Raw genomic sequence first — 19,659 nt, 5'->3', positions numbered from 1 at the left:
TAGAATATGTAGGAAATAGGAGGGATCCTACCATTGCCATGTGAAATTGTTAGGTCCTGGAATGATGACAGTGAAGAGGTGGGCATAACCATTCTAGCAAAGTACAGGGGTTAAAAACAACAACCCCACACTGTTGTGAAAGCCAGGCTGGGAGACTGTAGAACTCTACAGTCAGAGCAAAACATCAGGCGGAGTCTGTCTTCTCTCAATAAAGCTTCAAGGACTCAGAAGTTCCCTGAACACAAAGGGACTGGTGTTGGTGGGGAGAAAAATTATATAGGGAACAGCAATGGAACAGTTAATTTCACCGGTTCTGAATGAAAAGGACTATGTGCAAACTCTAGCTTGTCGGTGTTCTTCCCTGACCTGTTAAGAATAAACCCGCCCTGAAATATTCAACATGCAATACTTTCTGGCTACATATTTTGGAGAAAAGCATCTTAAAGGTAAAAGATTCATTGTAACGATTTGAAACCAGACCAAATAATCAGGAAACATTTATAGCTAAACAAACTTTTTTATTGAGGTTGTTTTTTTGTTTGTTTTTTGCAAAATAAAACAAAAAGAACCCCCACCAAGATTAAAGGCCAAAGGCAGAATTAAACCAAATGAACCAGCCACTTGGTTACAGTAGCTGATAACTAATACAGCTGGTTATTATTGCATATACCCCTGGTTCATTTATGCACGTCCATGTCAGTTTGGCAAGATTACAATCATAGAGAAGCTTTGGTTTTGTAAAACTTTAGTAATAGTAATACTTATCAAAACATATAACCTGCTAATATAATTCAGGCTCAATCTACACGGAATGGCACAGACCCATTTGTCTAAATCATGATCTGCCCCCAACCCCATATAGCAAGTATCAACTGCTTCACAGGTAAAGGGAGCTAAGCGCTCTCACCTTGTGCCTCCTGTGTACTTTGTCCCTTCTCTCTCTCCATAGGACCCCCCCCCCATCACTACCTGGTTGCAGTTAGGGTACTCCTTTTGCTTTACAAAGGAGGCCCTCACGGACCCAAGCTTAAAATAACAGGTCTGCTCCTTTCACATGAAATCCGAGCCTCAGAAACGGTGGTTTTGCTAATGATGAACACTCTAGTGCTGACCATCAGTTTATACCATCCAGCTTGCAGTCATTTTTTGCTTCATAGCCCTTTATCAGAGTGCAACAATATTCCTTTTGGGTAAATGGAGCTGGTCTTTTAATTTCTACACTGAAACCCATTTCTTACTGTCCTCGCCAGAGGTTCTGGCTTCATCTATCACCCAGAACCTGAATTATTTTGGAAAGTTGGGTGGGCTTTGCCACTTTTCCTGTCCTTAGCAACCTGGTTTGGACTCAAGGTTGGGTTAGTAGGAACAGAAAATGGGATAGCTCTTCCAAAGGGCATGTTGAGGCATCTGCAGGAGAGAACAAAGGAAACGCAACAAAATGCAGTTGATAAGCTTGACTGGAGAACTATACGTATAGCAGGAATAAGCGACTCTTTGTTTTTCCTCTAAAGCTTCTGCCACTGCTCCCACCCCACCTCTGGCCTAAGCACAATGCTCATAGCTCTAACCACATCTACCTTCTGTGGCAAAGTTCAGGGCATGCTAAGATGCCACCTTCGTCCACTCTGCCTGCTCATAGTGTTCACTCGCCTCCAGTCTGCAATACTCACCTCCTAAATATTTATTTCCCTCCCTAATTCTCCATTTTAATTGGTGGCCAATGTGGGGGTTAGGAAACTCCCAGCATGCTGCTCTTCCACCTGGTTGGGAACAGCTGGGGCACCAAAGTAACGTCTAGGCTAGGTCTCAAACACTTCACACACAAAATGAAATGCCACCACATAATATGCAGTAGTGCATTTACTATTGAACATTAGCATCACTGCCAGTGGGACTATTGCCAAAGATAAGGGAAGGAAAGTGATGGGACAGGCTTCAAACCAAAACTGGTGTGAGTGGAAAACAATTTTAGGAGTCCATCATTTAGGTGCATAAACCAAGGCAGGTGGGGGGAGGAACCAGTTGCTGGCTGTGAATGTTCCCCTCCTTGAAAGGGGAAGCTCTCTTATGCTATCCTTCCCCCAAGTAGCTCAGAGGACAGAGATCATAGGATTGTTTAGTTGAAAGGGACCCTGAGGATCATCTAGTCCAACCCCCTGCAATGCAGGAACATGCAGCTGTCCTGTACGGGGATCAAACCTGCAACCTTGCCGTTATCAGCACCACACTCTAACCAACTGAGCTATCCAGTTGCTATGCATCCAAATGGAGAGCATGTTGCATTTTATCCCTGCAGCAACTCTGTAAGGTAGGTTAGGCTGAGAGAGAGAGAGAGAGAGATGGCTGCAAGGTCATAGAAGTAAGCTTCACAGCTGAACAGGGATTTGACCTCAAGCCTCCTAAGTCCAGCACATCACCCATTATACTACACTGGCTCTTTTGGAAAGGAATTATCTAGTTTACTGCTAAAATATTAAGACTTGATGCAGAAAAGCCTCAAAGCGTTGTAAGCTTGGTGTGGGGCTGTGCATGCATTATTAAAACAACAAACTTCTTTTTTTGTTGTTTCTCCTTTCTCTCTCTCTTTTTACTTCATTAGTTCTAGATATAATTTTATTGTATTGTGAAAACTTTTAATAAAAAATTCTGGGGGAAAGGGAGCTTTTCCTGGGATATCTTTTGCAGCATATTTAAAAAGGCAAGACATACCTGTACACCTTACTGACATGACAGCAGCCACGGGTAATGGGCTTCTCCATATAAGCCTGACTGGTGGTGCCTGCAAAAACCCTTCTTTTGTTACAGGTGGCACAGTTGTGGTGTATCCACCACAGACCTCTGGGGTGCGCACTCTACACCTGGATGGACCAGCTCAAAGCGCATTGATGCCTGATGATGCACATGGAATATCTTACAGAGGCAAGCAGTTTGCCCACGCTGCCATCATGTCTGTTTCGGTGCTCGGAGATTATTTGGGCCAGAATACCATTGATCGTGAATAGGTGGGTGGGTCGCTCCTATATGAATATAACGGAAGGGATCAACTTATCTCCACAGCCCTTACTTAACATGTGGCTATTCAACAAGCAAGCAAACAGTTTTAAATATACAGATATTTCTTTAAAAGGCATAGACAACTATAAAGAAACAAACCAAGTAATTAACTAAAAGTCTTACTGCCTTTAGGTTTGGGTCCCTAGGAAATCTGCAGTGGATAAAGACATAAGCGTAATGAGGTCTTCTAATTATTTTAAAATGGTCCTTTTGAAAATAAAGACATTGAAAGCCATGGAACACATAAAAGAGGAAGTATTAAATTTCACATGGCTGTTGCATTCTTCCCTTGCATGGCAAATACTGGAAATACATCGGGTGCAGCTGAAAAGGTAAATTACACTTCATATTCTTTAGCTGGGGGAAAAAAGATATAAATTCTGTATAACTTTGTTGTCACTGGATCATGTTACATCCCATTACTTCAGAAAGAATAAGGATCTAATTGTTGTGAATACATAGTGTTTGGAAAGAAGTGGGGGCGGGGGCGGGGAGCCAGTTGCCTAGCAAGAGTTGGTTTGTTGCTAGGATGGCAATTTAAGCCAGGGAGGTTTGTCAAAGATGTTCATCATATTTCATTGTACTTGCAAGAGGAGAAACAAAAGAAACATAGTCTAAATCAAAGAGTTCCACAATAACTGTGGTCTGTGAAAGAACAATGCTGAAATAAAGACCTTCACATACATACACAACTGTATAAAAATACTGTCCACTTTGGAGATTGAAATATTAATTTCTGGGATTTGTTGTCTGTATAAAAAAAGAAAGAGAAAACCAATACTGATTTTACACAGTATTTTAGCTTATAAACAAACAAACAAAAATACAAACGTTTGACATTTTAAGGAGCAGTTTCACACCCACTTCAGGTGAGCTTGTGCTTGTTGACCTTAGAGATGATAAATGCACACAGGTGGAATAGAAACAAGTGCCCCAAACATCTTCTGCACAATCCACCAGAAACTTCGGTGGAAGCACCATTGAAATGAACTCCCATTTACTTCAATGGCATCTGGTACAAGAATGGTTCTCAGTGGACTGAGGTGCTCTCTTTCATGATAAGACTTCCTCTAAAGAAATGTTCTCCAAGCCACTCTATTGATAGGTTTGCCTCTCCTTTTCTCAGACAACAACTGTGGAGGAATTCCAGAAGCACCACTTTCGTTTTGAATGATGTTTATTCAGTGCAATGTCTTCCTTTTCTCTTTCCTTTTTAACACGCTGGAAATGATCTTCTTCCTTAAGGTACCACACAGGAGGCCAGCGGTGCCTCTCGAAATATTCCTGATTATCTGTATTAAAAAACAACAACAAAGAAGTCCCCAAATAACTAATGAATTCTGTAACTAGGACAACATTTTAATTCTGCTAATAGTTAGAAATTAGTTTTTATGGCATCAAGACAGTTAAGAAAAGTAGGTACTTAGAGCTATGTTGGATACAACCCAGTATATCCAGGACTGTTACTTCTACGTACCAGAATCTGAAATCTTGTGCAAAAGTCCCGGAAAATCTCAGGCTTCATTTTTCAAATAAATATGTCATGTTTCTAGTTCTCATGGTACATGACTGGTAATATGTGTAATTCCAAAACTGTGATGGAGAACTAAGCTCTCCTCTCTCTAGTTTTGCATTTTCAGATAATAGAGAAACTGAAAAAATAGGTATTTGCAAACTGTATTTACAAAACAACATAAAATGCTAGAATACAATAGCTTAAAAATAGAAATTCGAACTCTGCAATGATAAGAGATGCTGCAGAAATAAAAGAAGTACACATACAACAGCAATACATAATAGCTCTGTTCTGATGTCAGACAAAGTGTGAGACAAGTCTGATTTTTAAAAAAAGTAAATGGTGAATTTTAGCATCGCAGCAAAAAATTAAAATCCTCTTAGGAGGTGATACATGGGCGAAGCAACCCATGATACAAGTGACATGTGGGAAGACTCTAATGTCAACCTGTGATCCATAACCCCAGATATTACCAGATAAATATAAGGGATTATTAAGCCTATGCATGCATATACTGCTTTGATGTTATATCCAGTAAGTGGAAGTGAGATGGTTCCAGAGGCAGCCACCCCTCAGGGAATGATGGCGAGGTATAATTCTGCTGCCACACTGAATAAGCTTCTAGGCAGGTTGCCTGATGTTTAAACAGTACTATCAATATTTATAATGCAAAGTATTAACGATCAAGTAAAAAAGAGGGAGTTCAAAATAAATCCAGTGCATATCAATATTTCCCCCCCCTAGCTAATGGAGCAAAACCAATTCCTTTCAAATCCATAGGCTAGGCTAAGTAGAAAGCAATATTATTCTCATGTAACTACTACTACATGGGGAGGAGAGCAATGCTATCAATGAAATTCACATGCATCTCAATCTCTAGTAAGTAGGTAGGCAAACTAAGGCCCAGGGGCCAGATCCGGCCCAATCACCTTCTAAATCCGGCCCGCGGATGGTCCAGGAATCAGCGTGTTTTTACATGAGTAGAATATGTCCTTTTATTTAAAATGCATCTCTGGGTTATTTGTGGGGCATAGGAATTCGTTCATCCCCCCCCCAAACCCCACCCAAGGTCTGAGAGACAGTGGACCGGCCCCCTGCTGAAAAAGTTTGCTGACCCCTGACAAGTAGGGTTGTCTTCTGAAGCCATATCCATAATGTCTTTTGTGAAAGCCACGAAGGCCATCAAGTAACAAAAGTTTGGGATTTCAGGCTACAGTTTAACTAATTGTAAACACATCCCCAAATCAATATATGCTTGTCTGCCCTTTCTTAAACCTCTGTTCCATCTCTGTCACACTTCACCTCCGATTCACTTCCTGCCGTCGTTCACTTTTTGCAACCTTCCAACTTGAATTCAAACTTTGGTCAATTCAGCCAGGCCTAGATTATCTTAAAACCAAAGGATCACACACGACAGCAGCATGCCTAATACAGGTAAATAGAACTCTGGGCATGGCTCCTGATGCAGGGAGAGATATGGTAGATGCAGCTCCTTCTACCTGTTGCCTCCTGGCCTTTATGCTTGGTCCCTATCTCACCTAATGTGGCGAGAAGGATTTCATGTTAAAGGTGGGGGGGATGAAAATGAATGGGCATAAGATGCTGAGGTTGCTCCTGCTGCTTCTCACTGCATTGGAAGATTTCAAGGTGTCCTGTGTCTGAATAATTAGATGACAACACCATAGAGACTCCCTTCCCTTCCCATTGTTCTCTGCCAACCCAAACCATGCCAAAAGCTCAATGAAAACCTGGGTCTTGGGAGCCAAATGAAATAATGCAAAAATACATTTATGAGCATGTAAATTTACTTGATTTTTAGCCCCCCCCCATCTTTAGAATAGAGAGAAGGCAGGTGTACAAAGGTTGGAAGAAAAGGAGGAGAAAGCTTGCTAAACGGCCTTACCAGGAGATTTAGTTTTGATTTCCTTTCGGAATTTGGAACAAACACTGTTGTAGTTGGTGCAGATATAGTGCAAGCACCAAGCCGCCAGCTGGTTAGCGTTGTGGAACTGGAAAAGAAGAGAACCGAATTTATATTCTGTAGAGTTAACAGTCAGTATGTGGAACAATTCTGAAGTTAAAGGCAAGGGAGAATTACTCAGGGATTGAGACATCACAGCAGCACGTGACAAAAACTGACAAAGCCACAGATACAGTACTATGGAACCAGCAAGGCTGAAAACCAAAAGTGCAACAGCACCTCCCTCACCCCCCCCCCAAAAAAAGTTGGGATCCAGAGCAGAGCTAACTACTTTGAGTCAGGGTTGCAGATGGATTCACAATCAGAAATTGAAAAAGCTGCTGGGGAAGGGCTGAAGTTGAGTGACAGAACATCTGCCTTGCATGCAAAATAATAATTTAATAATTTATTATTTATACCCCGCCCATCTGGCTGGGTTTCCCCAGCCACTCTGGGTGGCTATGTCTCGGGCATCTTCAGGTAAGACTGGGAGAGACCCTGGTCTGAAATCCTGGTCAATGCCAGTCAGAGTAGGCCTTACTGAGCTAGATGTACCAATGACCTGACTGTAGAATGTAAGTTTCTACACTTAGGTAGGAACAATCAGATGCACAACTATAGAATGTGGGACATCTGGCTTGACAGCAGCACCTGTGAAAAGGATCCTGGGGTCTTAGTTAGACCATAATCTTAACATGAATAAATGGTGTGATGCAGCGCCTTCCAACTCCACAATTCTATGATACTATGACTCAGTGTTAAGGCAGATTCTTATGCTTCCAGCTTGCCAATGAAAATAAAGAACCGAGGCAGCAGACAGCCAGGAACCCCATGGTATTTATTCAGTGTTTGCTGGTCTCCCAAGACCAGAATTAAGACCAAATTTTGGGAGAGAGGGAAATGCGTGAGTGTGCATTTGTAGGGGTGAATCAGTGGGCAGGGAAAGAGTTAAGTACCACTCTCATTCTCTCCTATGGATGCCCCACCCCTGCATTATCTCAGCAAACACAGGTTTGGGAACATGTGTCTCCTAAGATGATGTACTGACTTTTCTAAAGAAATAGCAGGTTGGTGGGAAGGTATCAAGTCTCAGTAACCATGGTTATCATCACAGAGGCTTTCTAAAAATTGAAATATTCTTTTGATCCTTGGGAAACAGCAACCTTCCAAGCATTATACATTCATCATCAGGGAGTTCCTCCCCTCCCCCCATGTGACCACAGATAATATATAATACTAACCTGGGCTATTTCCAAATCGTACAGCACATCTCCATCTATGCTAACACCACTCACTGATGTTTTGGTAAGCTCCTGCACAGCATGCTGCTCTGTTGGGGTTGAAGAGAAACACAAACCAGTTTACTGTGCAGAATAAATCTAGCTCCCTCCAGCCCCTGTTTCAACTGCCTTTCATCCATTGCAAGACTGCCCAAGGAAAAACAACACTACTATTTGGGCTGACATAGATTTCCTTTTTTTAAAGTCATGGAACAATCTTGCTTCCAGCCACTTCTCTTTGAAACAATTGGAGGGCGGGGGGAGGAAATAAGCAATTATTGGAATTAGCTATCATCATATCACTAACAAAATAATTAACCATCAGATTAGAGCAGTAAAAGTAACTTGGACTGCTCTTTTATGCAATACTTGCTTGAACTGGATTAATTTAAAATTGCCCAAGCTCCATTATTAGACCCTTAAAACAGGAATTTGCAATGGAAACTTTAGTGTTCATGCTCTTTCAATTAAGAGTAATCAAGTTGCCTAATGGGCATTATGAATTGCAGACACTTATTTGTGTTTTGTCGCTTAAGCATACACAAGAATGTGGGCTAAATTAACTCAGCACAGAAAAAGAGTGGAGGAAGCAATTATGTTTTTCTAACTGAAAATATGTACTGCAGTTTGATTTTAGGAAGAAACACTGCGTGTCTGTTTTTGCCCAAAGATTGTGGAAAAAAACAACAGCTGACAATTTCAACATCATTGGCAGGAAGCTGAAGGCGACACCTGTAAAGAGAGAGAAACCTTACCTGCAAGCGCAACCAAGTGTGGGAGGCAAAATCTGTTTGCCAGTGCAATTAATTCAAGCGTATCCAACTCCTGACTGGATGATAGCTGCTTGGTGTACAGATAATCCAGAACTGCTTGCATGGAAGTCTTGTTTATATTGGGAAGAACAACCTGAGGGAGGGGTGTGGGGAGGAAAAAGGTATTTTTAAAACGCTCAGAGCTGGGAGATGATCTACTCAAGGATAAAACACTTGGGCCATATGGCTGTTGCTATTTCCCCCCAAATGCAACTCTGCAATGCTTTTATAAAACCAGAGAAAGAGGTTGAAAATAAGAACATCTCGTTGCAGAATAATTTTATTATTTATACCCCACTCATCTGACTGGGCTGCCCAACTACTCTGGGCAGCTTCCAACTTATATAAAAACATAAAAAACATGAAACATAACAAAATCCCTATGCAGGGCTGCCTTCAGATGTCTTCTAGAGGTTGTATGGTTACTTATCTCCTTAGCTCAAGGGGGTCACATTACTCCATACCCTCCAACATTTCTCCAATGAAAATAGGAACGTCCTAAGGAAAAATGTGACTTCCCGGGGTCAAATCAGAAACCAGGACGGCTTCTATATCTGGGACTGTCCCTGGAAAATAGGGACACTTGAAGGATCTGTAAGAGGCCCTCATAGTAAAACAAATGAACAGTAACCAAACTTCCTTCATAAAAGCACTGCTCAGCTTCTGTGTTGTTAAACTAAAAAAGAACAGCGGACGTTTTATTTTCAGCAGGTCATCACCATCTGTTTTGCACAGCAATGTATCAAGTGGGATTGTCCTTGCAGATGGGGTAGTTCAAATTAGATACTGAACTATTTGTGCACCGGTTTCCATTCCGGGCGGCTGTTTTGCTAATGTCTTGTAAAGGACCAAGTTGGCATAGATTGACCCCTTAGGATGAAGGCTCGCTGCAGGTTAAGCCATGGACAACAAAATCTTCCCCAACAAAATCAAAGAACTTAAAAGTGCTTAACTTCAGCTTGATCATGCACATGTGTTTGTGCATGCACACATGCGCGCACAAGCAAGGATGAATGTACATCCATCATGAGCCAAACACCTGAAGGGGGGGAAACCCGACATATATCAGGTGAAGAAAAATAATAGGCACAATACACACAATGTCAAGGGCACTTCACATTGTCATTTTTGGACTTTGCCTCTGCATTAGCTCATTCTTGTTCTTAATATAAACACCGAGCAGCTAAAAATAATTCAGAGATGCTCTCTGGGCTGCTGATTATTTTTCAGCACCTAGCAGTATTACCTTTCCGAGGACAATTGCTTTCAGTAACTCCGTGTTTGCTGCTACAAACACTCCCTTAGCGCTTCCAACAACTTTCTTTCCCAAATAAAAAGTGATTATGGCTATAGGATGAGAGCCCTTTGACAGTAATGCAGAAAGAGGCCAACCTACTCCCCTAATGGTATAAATATAACAGTGTTTTCCAAACTTCCGATACTTGAGACACATCAATTTTTCTGAATTAAACTTGGAGACACACTCCAGGTCCAGGAAGAAAGAATGCCCCAAACACCAGCTGTGCATAAGTGCATCTGGAGATCTCTTTTAAAAAGCAGAGTGGTCCTCTGCACCAGGACAAACTGAGTCATCCTACTATAGCACAACATTGAAGCACACTGGAATTATATGCCCCTACATAAAGAAAGGAAGCCTCAGAGCACTCTCTAATTCATTCATTAAATTCCTCACAGAACTCCAACAGGTCTCATTAAATTACAGAAAGGTGGTGCAGCACATGCTCTGAAATATATGTTTGGGGCTTTAAAAAGCGTGTTTTGTTTTTGTTTAAAGATAATATGTGGGTCTGTCCCAACTGATCAAGCCTATCCAGCTGCTCCTCATGGCTGAACTTGACAAATAGACAACATGGTACCCTTGAATATCTGTCATCCTCCTTGACCACCCAAAGGCACCATTCACGAGATACCTGGGAATCCCTTAAACCTCACAGGGACCTCCTACTCACTAATGAGAAGTGCTTGCATTGGTTAATCAGCACTGTTGTTGTTGTTTTTTGACATACCTTCCCATTCTTCCTTTCTCTCTTATATCCTGCCATTATTGATTTTTTTAAAAAAATGTTTGTTCCATTTGGAATTGTATTTTGGAATGACTTAGTGACATTCTTAAGGGACTGTTGCTCCATCTCCTAACCCTTCCTGCCAACTAAGCCACTTGGGGCTCAGATGCACACATTTTCATGAAAATGTGAGGAAAGCAAGTTGCCCTTGCCCACGGTGATGAGAAAGCTCTCCCAGCTGGATAATTGGCCTGGAGCTCTCTAGCCAGAATTAAAAGCAGACGTGGTGGCACAAATATACCAGAAAGATGGACTCCTGTACAACTGGCATATCTCATAAGGCAGGTGCAAGCATAGCTTCTCTACAATTTTTTTTTAAAAATGTGGCCCATCAGGGAAGACGTAGGTAGGGGTTTAAAAAGATCAGGTGTCATAGGTCAGGCCTATATGCGAGTGTCTGCTACAAACTTTGGTTGGGTTCACATTGTTGGCTGGTGAGGGGAAGTCATAGAATCATGGAATCATAGAATTGTAGAGTCAGAAGGGACCTTGGGGGTCATCCAGTCCAACTGCCTGCAATGCAGGAATCTCAACTAGATCATCCGTGACAGATGGCCATCCAACCTCTGCTTAAAAACAACCAAGGAAGGAGAGTCCATCACCTTATGAGGGACTGCGTTCCACTGTTGAACAGCTCTGAGCATTAGAAAATTCTTCCTGATGTCAGAATCTGCTTCCTTGTAATTTGAATCCTTTGGTTTGGATCCTAGCCTCTGGAGCAGGAGAAAACAAGCTTGTTCCATCCTCCATGTGACAGCCCTTTAGATATTTGAAGGTGGCTACCATATCTCCTCCCAGTCTCCTCTTTACCAGGCTAAACCTACCCCATTCCCTCAACTGTTCCTCATAGGTTTTCTTTATTACAGTTTTCCTCAAAAAAAGAGGGCATGATCAAATGTGAGAGGGAGTGGTCCTACTGATGTGTGGTTAAAGGACTGAGCTACAAAGACCAAGACCAACAACTTCCTTCAAAAGATTTTGCACTGCTGAGGGACAGTTACTATGTACTTTCTGACAGGAAAATAGGCTTTACACATCATCATCATGATGTGGTCAATCCCGGCCTCCACCTTTTCTATAACATGTTAAATGGCCCTGAATGTCAAAGAGCACAAATTTCTGAAGAATCAGAATAAACCCTATGTTCATCACAGGATTAATTTCAAATTGTATCCTCAGGAAGCAGATAAAACTTTCATTGCAACCCAAAACGCCTAGCAAAACCTGATTAACTCTGGTTATTTTGTCTTACCTTCGCAGCTAAATGTAATTAAAAATGTAATTCCTAAGGCTATATTTTTTAAAAAATATTCAAATGCTTTCCCTGTACTTCAGCCTTTTTTGTGCATGCAAACAGTTTTCAGGGAAGAGTCATCCAGTCTCTTCCCCACCCGCCATGTAAACTCTGTGAGACTCAGAAAGAAACAGTGAGGAATAGGAAGCAACCTTGTTCAAATTTCAGTGTGAGAGTTGTGCCAACTACTTCTCGTTAGCGTCCTCCCATTTCATCAGTATGTATTGCTGCTCTCTATTCCAGTTTTGTACAAGAAGAGAGGCATCTCCAGAATTACATGGCCAAAACAAAGACTGCCAAAGAAGGAAGTATTGACTCGCAAGTAGGGAATCTGTCAGTTTCAGTTTCTTCCAGTTTCCAAGCTTAAGTTCAGTTCTTCACATCAGATTGTGGTTTAAAAAAAAAAAAAAAGCTCTGCCCGATCATTCACCAGCATTTTAGTGCAAATCTCTCCTGATATACACAATTTTTTTATATCCAATTTTGTACAATGTACACATTTTTGGAAGGCAATGCTGCCTTATATAATGCATTTTTGTATGTTTTTTTTCACACATGTATGCATTTTTATGCACATTTTACCTCAGTAAGTGCATTTTTTTGGTAAACATTAGTTGGCTGCACAATTGCGCTGTAACATTCAGAGAAGTGCAAATTTCAAAAGATGGCTGTTTCCTGGTTTGTGTATTGTTTCCAAAAGTGTGAATTTGGTAGATTTGCCTTTAAATGTGAACTCAGTTAAATTTCTTCCACATCTATACTTGCAAGCTTTGACTGTTTTTTGTTGTTGTTTTTTCAATTGAAAAGAAAAGGGAGGAGTTGAGTACATGCATGCACACAGCTTCCTTTATAGGTAAGCGGCTATAAAGAAGCAACAGCCCTCCCAATAAATAATATAATACAGCTCCACTGTCAAATAAACAAGGTAAAGGCTACAGAGTCTTCAGCATTATTCTGACTGCAAGGGGATGGGTTGCCATTTTGCCTCATGCCCTTGACAGACACATGCAAATCTAGTGTCAGCATGAAGCAACCTTGGGTTCCTGTCACGGCACCAACAGGGTACACCTCACGGAAACTTGCCTCTTCAAAGCTTTCACCCTGGAAGATTTCGCTTTAGTGGCCACCATTGTGCTTTCCCCACAGTGAATTGACACTACATCAGAGTGGGGGTTGTGGGGGTGGGATGATGGGTGCCAGGAAAAACAACAACATGGCTCTCAGAAGCTTTGCCATCTCCTACAGCTAAAAACAAGACAAGAAAAGCCCACATCCGTGCCACAGTGTGAAATAAGTTCTCCATGAACCTCAAGCGGGCCAACCCACATGGATGGAAGGAGGTCCAAACAGGGTACTTTGCCAAGAGCACCCTCAAACCTGGGTGAAATCTACACACATAGAAAAACCATTCTGAAAATTCTTTTTTTTAAAAATACATTGAATTTTCCATAAGGCTCACCATCGCCATCTACTATCACATTGTATATTGCACTTAAAGCACAGTAAACGTTTTATTTGAAGCTGTACAGCCGAGGCCCCAGAGCCAGTCCTAGGAACATTAAAAGTTAGGGTGGAGCTCCCCTTCCCGCTTTGGACATCCTCAGTTAAGTGCAACTATACTCAGCACGCCTCAGGGAAACCCCGAGCCACCTTAAAGTAAACGCTGGAGGCATTGCTGCCAAGTGGAAGCTTGTGGATTTCTTGACAGGGAGTGGAGCTAACAGCTAGGCACTGAACAGGAGGCAAACTAATATTAGCAAATCTCCAAAGCCACACAATATACCTATGAAAGCAACCCACAGGTGTTCCAGAGGCATTTTGAGCAGGAGCTATTCTTGGGGGCTGGCTAGCGAAAGTAACTATTGCAAAAGTGCAGCAACCGTCACCTTGTTTTCCTCCAGGAAAATTTAGCTAATATGATGTTAAATAAATGCAGAATCCATTCAAGCTCAGTTGCAAAATAGTAATAGTAATGTTTGGAATCCACTGTTCTAAAAAGACAAGCGCGGTTTCTAGCTGCCACTAGGGGAGGGCAAAGACCCACCATCTCTCACAGTGGCTTAGATTTAGGTGGATTAAATTTGAAAACAGGAGATATTTTCGTCGGTGTCTGTTGCAAGGACTAAGTGTGAATGCATGAGTTATTGCTGCAAATAACCTGTTCTCCCTGCAGAATTTCAAAACAATAAATAAATTAGAAGCAGCTCATTATATTTATGTCAAATTGCCTCAGTCTCTACGTGCAATACACATCTTGGAACCAACTACTTCCCCGTACATTTCCATGGCTGCGCTTGTACTTTTGAACTTAAAGATCTCAGTTGCGGTGCTTTATGTGCTTCAGAAACCCAAGTCTTTGCAATTAATATTTTAAGGTTACCAAGAAGAACACGAGCTATTAGGGTTTATAATTAGGAAGCAGATTGTAGAAAATGAATATATGTTCTTGTTGCAGGAGAGCTGCTTACTAAAAAATCAAGGTATGTATTTTTAATGAGCCACCTGCTGAGCGTGCCTCTGGGGAGGGAATTATGCTTACTGCTGTTTTAAAAGTAATGAGAAAAAATTTAATGTAGAACACAGACTTCCAGAATATTAAATACAAAAAAGAAACAAAAAGGGAAGAGAAAGAGAAAGAAAGCTAAGCCCCAGCATTGCTAAGGGGTATAATTTTCCCTTGATGTGGATGCCTCCCTCAATACTCAAGCAGAAAGCAAAGCTGCTATAGTTAAAATGTGATAAATAATTAGGAAGCTGTCCCAAGCATCTGAGTTTCAACAAAAACTAATCAGGCTGGGATGAGCTGATCTGCCCTTCTTATTTAAAAGCATAAATACGACACAAAACCGACAGTCTCTTTCCATGTTGCCACTAGCACTTTAGCATTCCAGATGATACTTCATAGCAGTGTAGATAATGAGTATTCTTCACTTTAAGAATGGAGGTGTCTTGAGGATCTTCTTTAAAAAATTATAATTTAAGACTGCAGTAGGTTTTTATTTAGAATTCTCGTTAAGGTCTGGCCAGCGCCATACCAAAGGCAATTTTAACACAAAACTGCTCTGCGGCATTTGCTCTATAGCACAGAATCATAGAATCTGTAGAGCTGGAAGGGACCACAAGGGTCATCTAGTCCAACCAACTGCAATGCAGGAATTATTATTTTTTGCCAAGGGTGGGTCTTGAACCTGGGACCCTGAGATTAAGAGTCTTATGCTCCACTGACCAAGTTATTCCAGCTTGCAGTTGCGGTGACAGGGAAGCAAGGGGCAGATGGGGCTTATCACTCTGGGAAGGCAGCCCATCACTGCTCGTTTTTTGACTGAATTGTTACTTACACTGTTGAATTTGTATTTTATTATTTTAATTTGTTTTATGATACAAACCACATTGAAAGGCGAAATAAAGGTAAAGGGACCCCTGACCATTAGGTCCAGTTGCGGACGACTCTGGGGTTGCGGACAAATACCAAAAATAACCCAGAAGGGATGGGATTAACATATGGATGGAAAGAAACCCTCCTCTAAATGAGGCAGTTTGCTTGATATTTAATTATGTTTCCAATAAGATCAGGCCCCTGCGGGTGTGTACTTGGCAGAGAAAAAGCTATTGCTTAGGTGTGATTTTCATGAATGATACAACATGCATTTATTTTGTAGCCTAGATTTAGAACCCGTCCAAGATGTCACAATGATTCCATTTGAAGATATAATGTGCTGCCTAGCAATTGAGACTTTCAGAATGTCTGCTTTGATAACAGAGTCAGGGAAGAAGGGGCAAAACTGCTATTTTCCAGAGAAGGCCTGCTAGAAAATCCTATTGCGAGAAATGCCGATCACACTCTTTGGGTTAAAAATCAGGAAGCCAGACAATACTGCTCAGGAGACCAAATTTCATCCAGGGCACTTCTATCTTTGACCCCCAGAAAAGTGGCTTGAAGAGTTTCCCTGTTCTTCTAGTTCCTCCCACCAAAGTTCATCTATAACGATCCTCTTATACACAACAACAGTACAGGGACACCAACATTTAATTTACTTTAAAATTCAAATTTAGGAAATGAGAGAGAGAGAAATTACCATAAGAACTGAAATTTCTTGAGAAAGGAGTCACTTAGAACCTAAAACATTTTGAAAATGCTCTCTGGGCTAGTGATGACAAACTCCAGCAAAATGTCCCCTTTGTTTAAACCACTGCAATTTATCCACCCAAAGGGTAAAGCTTATGGCACATTATTGAGGCTACACACCAAAGAGAACAAGTACCTCAGTGTTTGAGCTTTCAATGAACGATCCTCCAAACATTGCAGACATCCATTCACAGCTACAGATCAGTAGCGGCTTGTGAGCATTAATGTTTCCATCTTCCAGCTTAAACGTCACATCTGCCAATGGGATCAGAGAAACAGAACCATAAACTATGGTGGAACGTGCTTGGAGACAAATACAATAACTGGAGGAGGGCATTACAGAAACTGGAGGAGGGCGTTACACAGCTGTCTCTCTCGCGAATATTACTGCAAATGCATCCAAAAGGGCACATAATAATTATTTCTAAGGGAGACACAGATGACCATTAAAACCTGGGCAGAGGAGGAACAGCTTTGCACTCTTCACTTTTTGGAAGTCTGGCCACTGAAGGCTTCATATACACAAATGGAAACAGTTTAAACTTGTCCACTCAGACACGATTCGTTTGCTTATGTGAATACAGGCAGCACCCAGCATCTGACAATATTCCATTGTACACTTCATGCAATTCACCCAAGAGGATGCATGTCTCAGAATTAAGGAGCGTAGCTCAGTGGTTGGTGGTGTACATTCTTTCCAAGATACTAAACATTCCCACTTAGGGCTGACCAAAGATCTCTGTCTGAAACCCTGTCAGTGCACAAAGTTTCTGATATAAATAGAGTAATGCTTTGACTCAGTGTAAGGTAGCTTCTTAGGTTCTTGATTCCTGGTTATGTTAGTTCTTAGGAATGGGCTATAGAGAAAAATATTAATGAATCAGTCTGCCTGCATAAGGATGAAACAGGATGTACATATGCAACTTTAATTCCTAGACGCAGGTCCGTATTGATTTGAACTAGCCAGCCAAATCTTTGCTGTGGACCTCTAGTTATTTCTACTTTTTCTTGTGCACACTAATGGTTTTGTCTACATTAAATTAAACTGGTTTAAGAGCCACACCCTGAGATTGGGGGGGGGGAGCCCTGTTGCTCTAGTGCAGGCATAGGCAAACTCGGCCCTCCTGATGCTTTGGGACTACAACTCCCATAATCCCTGACCACTGGTCCTGTTACCTAGGGATATTGGGAATTGTAGTCCCAAAACAACTGGAGGGCCAAGTTTGCCTATGCCTGAACTAGTGGGAGCCCTTGCACTGCCTTCTGCTAGTGGAATGGGCTAGCTGAATCCGGCGCCTACAACCCTTATTTCACTCCCTCATCTGAGAGGTCATTAATATTATCACTTAACGGGCACAGAACTGCAGCTGACAGACATTTGCACAAGGCCATCTATCATGTGTATGGACATCCAAGATTCACTTCTAATTACTTCCTGTTGTACCACAATGGCCTCTGGTTCTGTAATCCTCCACATAGCATGGACCTGTAGCCCCAACCACATGGAGGAAGGTAACATATCAGCCAGCATACTTCCTGGCAATGATTTCCATCAATGCAGTAGAAGCATTTTTTAAAAAAAGCTGGCATGCTCACACAAATCCCTACCAGGAGACAGCTAATATGTTGCATCCTACATGGGCCTGTACCATAGAGCTAGGGATAGAATGATTTTTCCCACATATTAGTGCAATTTGATATTTTACTTTATTTTTAAATCCTCATGAAAATTCACCAGCATTTTACCACAAATCTCTCCTAATGTAATTTTATATGCAGTTTTGACCAATGTGCAAATTTTTGCAAGCAATTATCCCCAATATAATGCATTTTTGCACCTTAGTTTCACTAATAACTTCATTTCCCCCAGTATATGCATTTTTGTAAACACTAATTGGAGAACTGCATCACAAAACTTGGAGAAGTTTGAATTTTGAAGGATAGCTTTGTTTTGGTTTGCATATTGTTTCAGAAAGTCCAGATTTGATAGATTTGGCTTTAACTGCATTTTGGATCAAATTTCTCTTCCATCTTTACATAGAGCTGCTGTCCCTGGTAGGCTTTATGATGTTGGAACTGGACCAATGACTCCTACTTGAGTGTTATATATTGCTTTATATATGGAACTATTGTTTTGGATGACTTTTGTGGATTAATTCAAAGGGATAAGGAGGATGCATTCATGTATTCTCACCAGAAAATGTTTCTTTAGAGAGGCATTCTTTTATCCTGTTAGCTTTTCTGACATGGAAAGCCTTTGTAATTTCCTGGTTCATGAAGGCTTCCTTATTCGTAATGTTTTCCACCATCATCCGCAGGTCAAACACTTCCAATATCTCAGCAATCTGAGCTACTCTGGTAAGATCCTTCTCGTTTTCATCCAGCTGCCCTGTGTACAAAAACTGCAGAACAGTTTTAAAAGGCCCAGGCTGAATAGAAGCATCTATCTTGACCACTGTTACAGCACAAGTCCTCTTTGAAACAGGGTTGACTTGCATTTCTCTATGCATGCTAACAAAGCCTTTGCCCAAAAATGTTGGTGTTTGCTTCAGGCAACTGACTTCCCCTGCTTCAAGCTCTAACCTTGTTAAAGGGTTACCACCACCTGCTAATGATGTGAGTTTGGCATTAGAAGATTTTAAGGTTGCCATCTCACTACTCTCATCTGTTTCAAGGCTGCATTTTCTGGCCATAAAGCTTCTACTGGCCCTTTCTTTATTGCAAGGAGTTTCAGATAAGTCTGGGGTTTCTTCACATTCCATTAAAAAAAGGTCATAAAACTTTGAAGAGGAGGTAGCTAGGTAGATCTTGTGAGCAAAAATGTGAGTATCTTCCTGGAGGATAAACATGACATCTGCACACAATGGATTGTCCAATAAGTATCCGGCTTCATTGATACTGGTGATGGGACACTCTGGGATTTTGATAACCGGAGGAGGTGCCTTTGGAGGTAGAAATGGAGCTTGAAGCAAAGGCTTCTGAACTTTCTTCAAATGCGATTTCCAGAACTGTAGATGTCTCCTGGAGATCAGGGCAGCTCTAATGGCATTATCAAACACATCCTTGACACCAAACTGGTCAAATACACTGGTTTCGTAATATGGTATCCCAAGCTCCTTGGCAACTTCTCTGCCTCTTTCTGGTGGCAAGATGTCTCCCCGTTTGATAGGCCTGTGAAGTAAACAAACAGACAAGTAGCTCATGAGAGCTGGATATGGCTTCCATATCTCATTGAAATACACCTATGCATGGGTAGTAGTAGTAGTAGTAGTAGTAGTAGTAGTAGTAATAATAATAATAATAATAATAATAATAATAATAATAATAATATATCACTTAATTCCCTGATGGTTTTAAAGCACTTTATGAAACATAAAAACCAATTGCACAACACTGCTAAAGTACATATTTTAAAAAATATACAATAAAACAATCCCATAGCAAATAAAAGAGGAGACTTTGGTCAATGGCATGGTTGGTGGAATTCCAGTACAGATGGGGCCTCTTGTATTTCAGCAGGAAATGCATTCCAC

General features: G+C 41.3%; 1 protein-coding gene across 5 annotated transcripts in view; it reads right to left on the bottom strand.

Moving 5' to 3' along the window:
• Nucleotides 1-497: 497 nt before the first annotated feature.
• Nucleotides 498-19,659, bottom strand: part of RHOBTB1 (Rho related BTB domain containing 1) — a 61,730-nt gene continuing 42,568 nt past the window's right edge. For all 5 annotated transcript variants that reach the window (XM_028729352.2, XM_077930550.1, XM_028729350.2 and 2 more), the window contains 6 exons: nt 18,321-19,297; nt 16,263-16,381; nt 8,566-8,716; nt 7,772-7,860; nt 6,474-6,579; nt 498-4,346 (listed from right to left, as the gene is read on the bottom strand). In XM_028729352.2, the coding sequence (XP_028585185.2) occupies nt 4,177-4,346; nt 6,474-6,579; nt 7,772-7,860; nt 8,566-8,716; nt 16,263-16,381; nt 18,321-19,297 (1,612 nt within the window). In that variant the 3' untranslated portion in view covers nt 498-4,176. The remainder of the gene's footprint in view (nt 4,347-6,473; nt 6,580-7,771; nt 7,861-8,565; nt 8,717-16,262; nt 16,382-18,320; nt 19,298-19,659) is intronic.

Source organism: Podarcis muralis, chromosome 6, assembly GCF_964188315.1.
Source record: "Podarcis muralis chromosome 6, rPodMur119.hap1.1, whole genome shotgun sequence".
In the NCBI taxonomy this organism is placed as follows: domain Eukaryota; kingdom Metazoa; phylum Chordata; class Lepidosauria; order Squamata; family Lacertidae; genus Podarcis; species Podarcis muralis.
This window is presented reverse-complemented; position numbering and strand designations above follow the sequence as displayed.